Source organism: Filicampus tigris, chromosome 3 (genome assembly GCF_054856515.1).
Source record: "Filicampus tigris isolate MCC_2025a chromosome 3, RoL_Ftig_1.0, whole genome shotgun sequence".
NCBI lineage: Eukaryota > Metazoa > Chordata > Actinopteri > Syngnathiformes > Syngnathidae > Filicampus > Filicampus tigris.
Window position 1 is genome coordinate 30,704,728 of NC_141219.1, and position 11,661 is coordinate 30,716,388.

Sequence of the window (11,661 nt, forward strand, 5' to 3'; positions counted from 1 at the left end):
GTCTCACGTGCTTCTGTTAAATCCCTATTATTTTTCAAAAGTGAAATTATACACATGACTGGTTATGCTCTCGCCTTAACCTTTGTGTCCTGAGGGTTGGTGACCCCTGGTCAAATACATACTGTTCCCATGCATTTTGGCCAGGGCCCTTTTAACTTGGGACTTTCCATTTTTTGTTTGTATTTTTGCAGCATCCAACATTTTGCCCTCATGTACAGTGAGAGGATGGGCATTAATCCAGAGGTGCTTCTTAAAACCCTGTGGGGTGATTTCTACCTTAATGTAAAAGCCAAGAAGATCATGAAGGGAGCTCAGGTAATGTCATGATGTTACAACACTCAGTTAATATGAATAATTCATTTAATTTAATTAAAAAAAAACAATATAAATATTCATTCTTAAAACATGGGTGTGTTGCAAAGTAATACTAAAGTAAAAAATAGGCCATAAATTGCTGGTTTTAATTGACCATGGTATTGAGTTGGTTGTATAAAATATATGTGTTGGAAATTCAGAGTTAAAGGAGCACACCGCTCTTTACGCTGAAAATTCAATGTCCAACATTCGATGAGGTTTTTTGTATAAAAATAATCCTGCTTAAATCAATAGCATCTGACTTATTTTTAAGTATATATGATATTACTCTGGGCAGTGCCATTTTGACCATTTTTGAGTAGTCACCTGATCACTATGATGTAGCTCGTGCATAAAAAAGATGGTTCTGCTGCTCTTTTTTATTTGTTACCTGGTCTAATTTGCTGTAAATATGCCATATTGCAGAGATGGGCGTTCCGTCAGACCAATGGACCGGCCACTGACGGACGCCCGTTCTGCTGACGAGAGACGGAAACGCGACCCAGACTGCAATGACTGTATATGTACAGAAGGTGGTGGTATGCACCAAAGAGAGAACCATGAAGTAATAAAGTAGCTTTGAATACAGAGACAGTTTTACAGAGAAGTTCTTGTGAGTTAAGTTTTACATTTCTATTTTTATTTGTGAAAAGAGTAGGGTTAGGAGGTTGTGAAACGATATTTTTGCAGACTCGCACTCCATTTCAGGAGGTGACAGTGCACCAAAAGCTGTTTGCCAAGCGCTAAAAGACAAAGATAAAGAAAAAACATTTATTGTCATGGCAACTTTATTTTGGCTTGCACAAGGACTAGGGAGCATTTTAATCTCCCAGGATTGTACTTTGGCAACAATATGACACAGAATTCTGGTTAAGTAAGCAAAGTAAATTTTAAAGTAACACTTTTAAGAGTAAAAGCAGCAGCAGGCTCCCACTTAACATTTCAGTAGACTGGCAAATAGGTATAGGCTGTGTGAAATGTCAAATGTATGTGAGTGTAAAGCTGTTTGAGCAGCAAGATGGCACATTTTGATGTACATCGTGCACTCCATTGACCATTTTAATCAAATTGTTTCAGATAATGCATGGATGGATTTTCCATCTGCTGGACCTTTTTTTTTTTAAACTGATTGACAGACTGGCGTACCTTTGACGTTTACTGATAACATGACGGACTGACTGACAGACAATTACAGTTTGGTTCGGCTTGAGAAAATGATGGACTGACGGATGACGGACGGGTTCCCAGGCCACTGACAAATGAGGGAGCGGCAAACTTTAGTAAAATGCCTACCTCTGATTATTTGTTTTGCGTCCAGATCTATAGAATTTAAGTGATGTAAGGCAGACATCTCTATCAGTGTGAGTTCTCCAACTTGATCTGTAGAAAGACAGATAGGTACTATCATACATTATGGAATGGCATACCTGTGCCTTTTCTGTATCCAAGAAAAATAAGACCTAAAAACACAGTAAGGTTGCACAGGTGGCACCAACATGTATTTGTGGCAGGCCTAATTAATTTACTAGAAACACAGCTACATTTGTGATGTCAATGAATCTTTATTATAGCAATTTTTATACATAATATGCAACTCAGTGTAATGAGATTAAAAACGACCATCGAACCCACTAGTGATAGACCGATTATCATCCAGGCCAATTATCGGTTCCAATAATTGGCATTTTGGTGATTATCATCATTTGCCATTTTTAAATTTTTATTTTAAGGCCGATAAATTAAAAGCTGGTTTATTCTGGCTTGCTGCAGCGTGCTTCTCTCTCTCTGGTTGCTATTTATCTTCATCTTCTTTGAGAATATTTGTTATAGAAAAATCATAGTTCATCATCTCCTGCGTCAGGTACGACACCACACTTTTAAAGTGAGGAGGAAACTGTCTGCTTCATTCGTACGGTGAGTGACAATGTGTTTTATTGATGGAAGATAGTAGCAAACGGCGATGACGTAAATTGCATCGTGCCGTCCGTGCGTCGCCGTTTCAGTCGGGTTATTTAAATGTGTGGGTTAATTGTCTGCTCAAGCCATGTAAACGGTTATTCTGAATGACTCAGATATCAGAATTTTGACCTTAACCCGAATATTGACTGCATGTACGGTAAATGTAGTCACACGGAGAGAGTGAGAGTTTGAGAGTGAGCACATGTGTGAGGGTCGCAGCAAATTAGAGTCCACTCAGTGATTCTGTAACCAGTGTTGTTTTTGGCAGGCGTTTTAGATTTAGTCTTAGTCTTAGTCTTTTGGACGAAAAAAATGCTTATTAGTTTTTGTCACATTTAGTCATTCCTATTAGTAATAATAGTTTACGTCTAATTTTAGTCGACGAAAACTCAAAAAGGTTTTTGTTGGAAGTAATTGTGCGATTAATAACACATGGAGACGAGAATAACTTCCGTGTTGTCGGTTTAATGCAGCAACTCGTGTGATGGCGTCTTCAGACTGACTCGGCTCACAACTGGGGGAACATCCATGTGACAAAGTGCAATGAGACTCAATCTCCACACGGTGGTACTGCAATACCACACTCCATTTCAGGAGGTGACAGTGCACCAAAAGCTTTTTTTTTTGGGCCTCAGTTTGTGTGTTTTTTTTTTTTTTTTAAACAGAAACAAATGGACAGTTAAACATGTCATTAGAGCCAATGAAAACGGAAGACTTGATTACGCCCTGTCAACCCCCACATTCCAGTCCGAACTTGAACCCCCAAACATTCCCTATCTAGCCATGCAAGTTCACAGATTCAGTCTGCTGGGAGGCCGTATCTCCCGGCCATAACGTGAGACGGCAGGGGACCGGGTGTTGTTGATGACGATGCTGGGACCGTTGCTGTGTGCGGGATCCGTGACAAGCCCGAACTAGGCTGCGGCGAAGGTGAGCGTGTGACTTCAGCCTCAGACAAGGCCTCTCATGTCTGAACCCTGTCACTGTCAGATGCCAACTCCTCGGCACAAGCCTTGGGATGTTGTGATTGCAATGGCTGCGCCACACGCAGGTCCACTTGGTTGCGACAACAGAGAGCGTTCTCAACCTCTACCAGATAGAACCGAGGAGCCACTTTCCGCAGAACCACTCCTCTCCGCCAAATGGTAGTCCGGTCACCAGGCAGTGGTTTCATCCGAATCGCCTCACGCACTGCCAGTTCAGGCAAGTCCTTTGCAGTCCTGTCATAGATCAATTTAGAGACTTGTCTCCTGTGGCGCAGTTTGTCTACCACATCTGTGATAACCTGTGGCACGAGAAGGGCCGGAGCCACTGGCAGAGCTGACTTAAAACGTCATGCCATCAACCGCTGTGCTGGACTGTTGTCCATCCCCTCTGTAGGTGTGTTTCGCCATTGCGAAATTGCTTTCCAGGCATCTCCACCTTCCCGATGAGACTTTTTGCATAGATTCTTCGCAATTTTAACTGCTGCCTCTGCCTTCCCGTTCGCCTGAGGATGCCTTGGTGATAATGTTACATGCTCAAACTCCCACTCGACGGAAAACCGACAGAATTGAGCGCACACAAACTGAGGCCCATTGTCAGTGATGACCCCATCAGGCTGGCCATATCTAGCAAACTGCGCCTTGCAACGTTCTATTGTTGTCTCCACACTGAGGTCTCGCAAAACATAAATTTCCCAAAAGTCTGAGTAGTGGTCACCCAGCATCAAAGTCTTTCCCACTGTGTTGGAATAAGTCCATGCTCACGATTTGCCATGGGCGTGTGGGCAAATCGGTGACTCAGCATTGTCTCCTTCTGTTGCTTCACCGCATACTCGTTGCATTTTGTGCAGTTACTAACAAAGTCCTTAATGTCCCCCTGCATTCCAGGCCAGTATAAAGTCTCCCATGCTTGTCTGTAACAGGCATCGCCTCCGGTGTGACTGCAATGAATTCTGGCAAGCATTTCCGCCCGCATCGAGTTTGAGATCACCACTCTCTGCCCCCTGAAACACTCTATTTTGCACACTTAGCTCGTCTTTGATAGGCCAGTACTCGCTTACTGTCAGCTCTGTTTTGTCCTTAATGGCTGGCCAGCCATTCAGAACGATTGCCTTCACAGCTTGCAACTGTACGTCTTCTTCAGTGTGTTGTTGTATCTGCAGCAGTCTGTTGTCAGTGACATTGAGATAGTCCGACATGTTTATTTGTTCAATTGCCTGTTGCTCACCTACCATGCTACAGACCATGTGCTCCGCATGCAGAGAGCTGCGATGTGAGTGTGGGGCAACAGCTCTGCTAAGCATGTCACTCACATACATTTCAGGTCCCGGTTTGCAGATAATATGCAGGTTATAACGTTGAAGAGCTTTGTAAGCGTTTGGGAGCGTTCAGAAGAGGCTTGCTGAATATTGGTATGAGAGGCTTATGATCCGTTTCCGCTGTGATCCTATCTCTGCCATACAGATAATGATGAAAACGCTGACAGGTAAAAACTATGCTGAGACACTCCTTCTCTATCTGTGCATAATTTTGTTCAGTGGGTGTTAGTGCCCTTGAAGCGAATGGAACAGGCTGTCCGTCCTGCATCAGACAGCACCCGAGCCCGTGCTGCTGGAGTCACTCTGCACCGTGACTGGTTTGTGACATCATAGTATCGCAACACATTGTAACAAGCCGCTTAATCTCCTTGACAGCTGCTTCGTGCTTCGGCAGCCAGTGCCACATAGTGTCTTTGTCAGTGAGTCTCCTTAGAGGTTCACATACTTCTGATAGCTGCGGAAGAAACTTGGCCAGGTACGTGACGAATCCGACAAACCTTTGCACACCCTTGACATCCACTGGGGCTGGCATATCCAGATACTCTTCATCTGGTTATGGAACTATTTACCTCGTCGAAATTCGCCGTGTCCCAGGTTCTCACGTGACAGTTCATAAACGTCCGACAAGTTGGCACCGCTTTCTACTTGACTATTGCTGACTGCTAAATTTATGTTGTTTTTCCTATTTTTTGAGGGCCTTCCTGTGGTTATTTTTCATGTTATATTGTTTGCCTTTCATATTTCAATATGTGTGTAGTTACGTATATGTGCATATTTGTGTATTGCAATGCAATTCACAAAAGCAGAATGCGTGGGTAAAGCTCTGCTGTATTTCTCTTTTTTCCAAATCTTACATAGCCTTTTAAACACTATCACAGAAGATTGAAGATTCTTGATTTTTATTTACTTTTTTTTTTTAATTCAGACTGTTCTCTTAATCCAATTTGGCAGTTCCTTGTTCGACATATGTTTGTGTTACTCTATTTTCTTACTACTCAATTTTTATTTATTTTTTGTTTGTTTTTTCGTGGGTAAAACTAAATTAACACACCTTTCAGACGAAATTCAGTCCCTAGATGCTATATATGCTATTAACCCCTCATCTACATTGTATAAAAAGAGACTGCAGTTGCAATCTCAATATGATTTGTTATCGCAAAATTGAGGTCCAGCTCTTGCAAACCAAGCAACGTTTTTTTGAACAAGGCGACAAACCTGGCAAGTTGTTGGCATACCAGGCCAGATCGGTGTATACCTCTCGATTCATTCCAATAATAACTTCCCCAAGCGGTCTGATTTTAACTGACCCCAAGGAAATTTGTGATGCTTTTTCTTATTATTATTCCACACTTTACTCTTCTGAGAGTTCCCCCTGCAACTGGTCTTTGTCCAGCCCTCTGGATTCTTTAACATACCCTCAAGTTGATGTTGATACTTGTACTCTGGGACCCTAATAACAACTTCTGAAGTTCAGGAGGCCATCAGATCTTTGCAAAGTTCTAAATCTCCTGGGCCAGATGGTTCCAGTGAAGAGTTCTTCAAAACGTTTTTTGGATTTACTAGCTCCCATCCTTGTGAGGGTGTTTAATGATGCGTTTCGGAATGACGGCTGCCTGGCACATTTTCCAAAGCATCGATAACTCTGTTTCCCAAGAAAGACAAGGATCCTCTTCACTGTAGCAGTTACAGACCAATCGCCCTTTTAAATGTTGATTTTAAAATCCTGTCCAAGGTGCTTGACCTTTGTCTCCAGAGGGTTATCCCAATGCTAATAAATCCGGACCAGACCGGTTTTATCGCTGGCCGACACTCTTTTAACAATACCAGGCGGTTATTGAACATCATATGCTCCTCTTTGGACTCTAATCCTGCCGAGATTATTCTTCCTCTGGATGTGGAGAAGGAGTTTGACCGAGTGGAGTGGAGCTACCTGTTTTTTATTCGGGGAAAATTTGGCTTCGATCCAAATTTCATATCATGGATCAAACTTCTTTATACGTCCCCTAAAGCTAGTATTAACATTAATGGCATGACATCTGACCCCTTTCTGCTATCTCGCGACACGCGTCAGGGATGTCCTCTTTCTCCATCCCTGTTTGCGCTTGCCGTTGAGCCCTTAGCCCTGTGGCTTCGTAGTGAGCAGAAATTTGAAGGGATTTCTCGATTTGGCCTTTCCAACAAATTATCCTTGTACGCTGATGACCTCTTGCTTTTTGTTACAAATCCAGATACATCCCTTCCCGCTATTCTTGGTATTTTGGAACAATTCAAGATACTATCTGGTTATAAAATTAATTTGAACAAAAGTGAATATCTCCCAATTAACTTACCTGCTGAGAGCGTTCCTCTTTCCATATTGCCTTTTAAGAAGGTGAGCCGATACCTCGGCGTTACCGTGACAAAGTCACACTCAGAATTATTCGCCATGAATTTTCAACCCTTGACCGTCGCAAACTGGACTTGGCTAGGTGGTCTACTCCCCCTCTTTCTCTACTAGGTCGGGGTAACCTTATTAAAATGATGGTACTTCCTCGCTTCCTTTACATGTTTAAACATATTCCTGTATTCATTTGTAAATCTTTTTTTTCCACACTTGAACAGGAAATTACATCTTTCTTGTAGTGTAATAAACAAGCTCGCATCAAGAGGTCAACTCTTCAGCTTCCTAAAGCTCTTGGAGGTCTAGCCTAACTGGATTTCCATAGATACTACTGGGCTAGTAATATCAACAAAATACTTTTTAGGAATTTTGAGGTCACTCCCGAGGACTGCCCTCATTGGGCCAACATGGAACTGTCCTCTCCATCACTCTCACTATGGTCAATAGTCTGCTCTCAGTTGCCTCTTTCATTCAGGCGAGTATCACGTGACTCTGTCGTACTTGAAACATTGAAGATTTGGAACCAATTCAGAAGACAATTTGGTCTACATTGTGGGCCTAGGCCTGTTTACCGGAACCATTTGTTTATCCCATCCTGTTCTGACCGAGCTTTTGAATCCTGGTCAAACTGTGGTCTGAAGACCCTTGACAGCCTTTACATTGACTGCGTGTTTCCTTCGTTTTCTGACCTCTTAAAAAAATGTATGCTCCCTCGCTCCCATTTATTTAGTTATTTCCAGATTCGGTATTTTGTCCAAAACCAACTCCCTCACTTCCCGAATCGTCCCCCGAGACTGCAATGGATTCTCTCCTAATACACAAAGCAACACAAAAATCTTTAATTGCATTGTATTATTCAATTTTTAACATTAATCCAACCTCCCTTAATCAATTGAGGTATGTCTGCGGCCAGGACCTTAATATCACAATCACTGACAAATAATGGGACCGGATGGTTATTAATCTTGTACATTCCTCATCAATTTGTGCAAGGCACCAACTTCTATGATGCAAGATCTTACACAGAAGCCATCTCACCAATGCAAGATTGGCACAAATCTTTCCGGACAGATCTGACGCTTGTAGTAGATGTAACCTCTCGCCGGCCAATCACATGCACATGTTCTGGTTATGTCCCAAATTTAATTACTTCTGGCATGCTATCTTCAACACGTTGGGGAAGGTCCTGGGTACTACAGTAAACCCTGACCCACTTACTGCCCATTTCGGAATGCCTCAGCCACTCCTTCGGTCCAAGAACACTCAAACTATTACTACTACTACTCTGCTTGCGAGGAAACTCATTCTACTTAAGTGGACTCACTCGTCCCCACCTACTCATAATAGGTGGATTCAAGACATTTTACAATGTGTGAAGCTTGAGAAGATCAGATTTTCCCTCAAAGGTTCCCTCCAGGCCTTTCACAAAAGCTGGCTGCCCTTCTTGCTTCATATAGATACCCTGCAGATTGATGCGGAGAACCCTTGAGTTGCCGATTGTTTTTTCATTTTTATAAGTTCCCCCTAGATCATTTATCTTAGGTTATTTGTTTAATACCATTATTGTTATTCAACTCTTTTTCAGCTGTATTTTTTTTAACCCATTTTATTTAACTCGCCCTAATTTGTTTAATTAATTAATTAATTAATTAATTAATTTTTTTTTTTTTTATTTAAATACCTGAAGTGTGTGGTGTGAATGTGTGGTTGCGTGTGTTGTTCGGGTACATTATGACAATTTATTTTTGATGTTCTTTAACTCTGATGGAGACATACTTTGCTTCGCCGATTTGTACCTGTTGAAAAGTTGTTGGTTTTTTTTTTAGTATCTCCTGATCGAATGTACCCATCTCATAACTGAAAAATGTTTAAAAATATTTGACAAAAAAAAAAGGTTTTAGTTCGTTTTAGTTAAAAATAGTCATACAATATTCCGTACATACATTCCGTACATAAAGTCAAACATTTTGTAACTGATTCATCAAAAAATATAAGTATTTTATGCATTTCTTACTTTTTACAATGCGGCTAACCGTATTGCTAAGGCTAAAAAGTCATTCAATATTGGTGAAATAAATAAACCCGTGGATTCGCGTTATTATTTTACACACACATGCGCACCCCCACCAACGCGGACCAACCAGTCCGTGGTAGAAAAATGGTTGGGGACCACTGCCTTAATCTACTTTTGATATTTGACTTAACACACAACAAGCGAATGAACGTAGACGTTAGCCTTGACGTTAGCTCAACCAAAATAACTTTTTTGCTATGGCTTAACTCAGCCCATTTGCGCCACGAGTTACGTGGAAAACTTTAAGCACAATGAAAGTGATCACAAGCCAATTGTTGAATGAGTGCAAATAAATGTATACAGTATATGTTAACAGGACGAGTTGGGACAAAATATCAGCGTGGTGAGCCCTCAGATGTTGCTTGAGATTTGCCATTCTTTGCACTTAGTTGTGGCCACATACACCGTTGCCGCTGTCTACAATGCATCGTGTTGTTCTTTCTGCTGGGTTATACAGAAAGTATGTCCATATCTTTCGTTTGTTTCCGACCACCAAGTCCATTTGCTGTCACTGTCGCCATGGTCGGTCAAAGGAAAGCGTGTCAGTGTGCGTGAGCCAAGACGAATGACCGCAGACCTGTTTGTGTTTTGTTGTGCCGGTGTGTGCGACACGTGCGCATTGCCCCGGCGGTGGGCGTTCCCAAACGAGGATAGGTTGCACCAGCATTGCATGTTTTTGATAGACAGATTACGTGTACAATAGGAAAGGATGTCATACTTTTTGAACGTCTGACGGACCACACGCTAACAAATTTCGTCCTGTCTCGTCTCGTCACCAAAAATTCATGTACGTCACGTCATGTTTTCGTCATCAAAGAGCCACGTTTAGCTCGTCATCGTCTCGTTATCGTCATGAAAAAAAGGGCCGTTAACAAAATATTTTCGTCATCGTCATTGTTGATGAAAACAACACTGTCTGTAACATTTGACAGTTGTGCGTTTTGTCATAATGTTTCGCATGTATGTAATGTGAATTACCACGTACAAAAGTGTCTCGCGTGTAAAAAAAAAGCATGTTTTGTGCGTTCAAAAATGTGTTTGTACAAATGTACAAAACCGTCCACACACACGCACAAGGTAGTTTTTTTACGTTTGCTTTTTTTTCTCTCTACTACGCGTACAATACGCTGATTCACGCTTGCGATTCAGGTGTTGTAAATGTGCCACAATTCTTAACAAATCAGGAGTCGGACAGTAGGGCTAATTCTGATTGGCTGTTTACTATCCAACCGTAACTAGGAAGTGGGGAGAAACGGGAAGAAAAAAAACTGCTGGTGTCTCAAGGGACAATAACCTTAAACCAAACAAAGATACTTACAAAAATATATATTTTTTGAATTATTACCACAACAATATACCACACCCTTCCATCGACTGTTTGTGTTTGAGGCTTCCCGGACGTCGTTCTTTCTGCTGTAAAATGCGATTAGATAGAAAACAGCCAATAGGAATTAGCCCCATTGTCCGACTCCTGATTGGTTAAGAATTGTGGCACAATTGACGCCTGAATCGCAACTGTGAATCAGCATATTGTATGCGTAGTGGAGAAGAAGAAGCAAGCGTAAAAAACTATCTTGTGCGTGCTTGCGGACGGTTTTGTACACGCGAAACACATTTTTGAACGCATAAAACATGCTTTTTGTACGCGGTCTTTCACATTACAAACACGCAAGACACTTTTGTACGTTGTATTTCACATCACATACACGCGAAACACATTTTGTACGCGGTATTTGACATTACGCTTACGTAATTGTGGCATAGATCTAACACCATAATGCAAAACTGCCACCTTGTTTTTTCCAGGTTAAAGGCAAGAAGCCACTCTTTGTGCAGCTTGTCCTGGATAACATTTGGAGTTTATATGATGCTGTTGTTACTCGCAGGTGAGTCATCAAATATACATTGATTTACTAAAAATCACCCGACCTCACTATTTGCATACTTGTACAGATTATATTATCCATGCAAAGTTTTCTGTCTTTTCATGAGCAGAGACAAGGAGAAAGTTGAGAAGGTGCTGGCATCTCTTGGCGTCAAGGTGATGGCCAGGGATTCTCGTCACTCCGACCCCAAAGTCCTTCTGTCTGCTATATGCAGCCAGTGGTTACCAGTGTCTCAGGCTGTCCTCTGTATCCTTTTTATTGAGTAATTATTTATCTCATTGATTTTCAGGCCCTGTTAAGGATATTAGGTGGGATTTTCTTTGACACTGGCTGTAGCAATGGTATGTAACAAGCTTCCGAGTCCATTACACATAGCAGCAGAGAGGGTGGAGAAACTGATGAGTGTAGGAGTGCGGCGATTTGACACCTTGCCTGAGAGGACGCAGGAACTGAAAAATGGTATGAATCAAAACACATCTTGATTTTTTTTCTATTGTTTTTTACACTACACTCAGGGTCAATATTTTCCCCATAGTTTTGCTAGAGACTTAACTGCTTCAACTTAGCGGTATAGCTTGAAATACATATCATGGTATTATTTGAATCTTTTGGTCCTAACAGTAATGGTGAGTGTAAAAATCAAAACGAGAATATTTGTGATTGGGTTATTTATGCATTTGGCGAGTTCCGGCCGGTGTTAGAACGT

At 41.6% G+C, this 11,661-nt stretch overlaps 1 protein-coding gene across 2 annotated transcripts in view; it reads left to right on the forward strand.

Annotated features, from left to right (window-relative positions):
- efl1 (elongation factor like GTPase 1) overlaps positions 1–11,661 on the forward strand; it is a 105,795-nt gene that overhangs the window by 36,043 nt on the left and 58,091 nt on the right. For both annotated transcript variants that reach the window (XM_086025846.1, XM_086025847.1), the window contains 4 exons: positions 192–315; positions 10,876–10,955; positions 11,065–11,201; positions 11,292–11,414. In XM_086025846.1, the coding sequence (XP_085881972.1) occupies positions 192–315; positions 10,876–10,955; positions 11,065–11,201; positions 11,292–11,414 (464 nt within the window). The remainder of the gene's footprint in view (positions 1–191; positions 316–10,875; positions 10,956–11,064; positions 11,202–11,291; positions 11,415–11,661) is intronic.